Raw genomic sequence first — 1,859 nt, forward strand, 5'->3', positions numbered from 1 at the left:
TATGCATGTCGAACGGAATTCCTCAAACCAAAATGAAAGGGGTAAGGCAATTGTCATTTATAATGCCTTTGATGCTTTGCAATTAATTGATAATGCAGATGAGCATTCCAGGGGTCCTAATACAAGCAACCCCATGTGCAATGATCCATGTTGAACATTGCTGTGTGGAACGTCCGTGGGCTGAACAAACGAGACCATCAGCTCGCTATAAAGGACATTGTCTCTGAATACAGGTTACATTTCTTGGGCATTCTTGAAACTCGTGTTCGCTTGAGTAATGTAGTGCATATTCAATCTTCTTTACTTCCGCAATGGAAATGGTTTGTTGATTATACTTTTGTTGGAAATCGTATTTGGCTTGCTTGGGATGAAAATATTATTGATGTTCATATTTTAGATTTGGGAGCTCAGTTTATTCACTGTCGGGTTACTACTATGGCTGTCAATGAACTTGTTATTATCACGGTTGTTTATGGTGCATCTGAGGTTATCGACCGTCGAAATTTATGGATTGCACTAGAGACACTCGCCCAGCAATGCGCTGACGTCCCATGGATGGTGGGAGGGGACTTTAATGCAGTATGAGACCTTAATGAGGTATGTGGCATTTCAGGAGCTATAAGGATGGCCACCGAAGAATTCAATGCCGGTATTCTAGAGGCGGGACTAATTTCACTTCCTATGCAAGGCGAATGGTTCACGTGGCATAATTGCAGTACATCCGTGAGGAGTTTATGGAAGCGGTTGGATCGGATTCTTATTAATGATCGTTGGCTGGCAAGGTTTCCTAACTCATTCTATCACAGCCTTACTCCACGGACATCTGACCACTCGCCACTGTTTCTACATGGGGATACACACCAACATAATGGAGGTATGTTTCGATTTGATAACTATCTTGCCCTTTCAACCGAGTTTATCCCCACTGTGCAGAACATTTGGTACCATGATGTTGTGGGTGTGCCTATGTACACCGTGACTGGTAAACTGAAGGCTCTAAAACCGGTATTTAGACTACAGAGGAGGAATAAGGGGGATTTGACGCTGAATGTCCAATTAGCCAAAGGTTTTCTTGATGAGGCACAACATTTGGTGAGCTTCGACAGACAGAATGAGCTCTACTTACTGTTGGAACATTGCTGTCAAATCGTTTATGCGAAAGTGGCAAAACTCGAACAAATTATGTTGCAGCAGAGAGCTAAAATGTAGTGGATGAAAGACGGTGACCAATGTTCCCGAGTTTTCTTTCGTAAGATCGCTCAGAGACGTGTTATGAGGAGAATTATGCAAATCAATCATGAAAATTGTACCACACACATGGATCAAGGGGAGGTCGCCCAAGAGTTTGTCTTATACTATCAGAACCTCTTAGGAGGCACCAGACGACGGTCGACTGTGGATATTCGATACCTTAGACCATGGGCAAAGCACTGTATTACTGATGAGGAAGCTAACCACTTACTCCTACCATTCTCGCCGAATGATGTAAAGCAAGCAGTGTTTGATATCACTAAAGACAAGGCGCCGGGACCTGATGGTTACTCGTCAGGGTTTTTCAAGGCAACTTGCCTGTGGTGGGGGAAGAAGTTACAATGGCGGTTCTGGATTTCTTTTCTACTGGAAAACTTCTAAAGCAGATCAATTGTATGATTCTAGCTCTGATCCCAAAGGTACACACTCCTATGTCGGTCAATGATTTTAGACCGATTTCATGCTGCAATGTTTTATACAAGATAATTGCGAAACTTCTTGTTCAAAGACTTAGTGTGTTACTGGACAAGATTGTTAGCCCCTATCAGACAGCTTTTATTCCGGGAAGAATCATTGGGGACAACATAATGTTAGCCCAGGAACTGTTC

The 1,859-nt window shown here is 42.9% G+C and overlaps 1 protein-coding gene across 1 annotated transcript; it reads left to right on the plus strand.

Moving 5' to 3' along the window:
* LOC105162344 lies at positions 625–1,209 on the plus strand. The gene has a single exon (XM_011080350.1). The coding sequence runs from the start codon at positions 625–627 to the stop codon at positions 1,207–1,209; it is 585 nt and encodes a 194-aa protein (XP_011078652.1).

The sequence above is a fragment of the Sesamum indicum genome, linkage group LG5, assembly GCF_000512975.1.
Source record: "Sesamum indicum cultivar Zhongzhi No. 13 linkage group LG5, S_indicum_v1.0, whole genome shotgun sequence".
NCBI lineage: Eukaryota > Viridiplantae > Streptophyta > Magnoliopsida > Lamiales > Pedaliaceae > Sesamum > Sesamum indicum.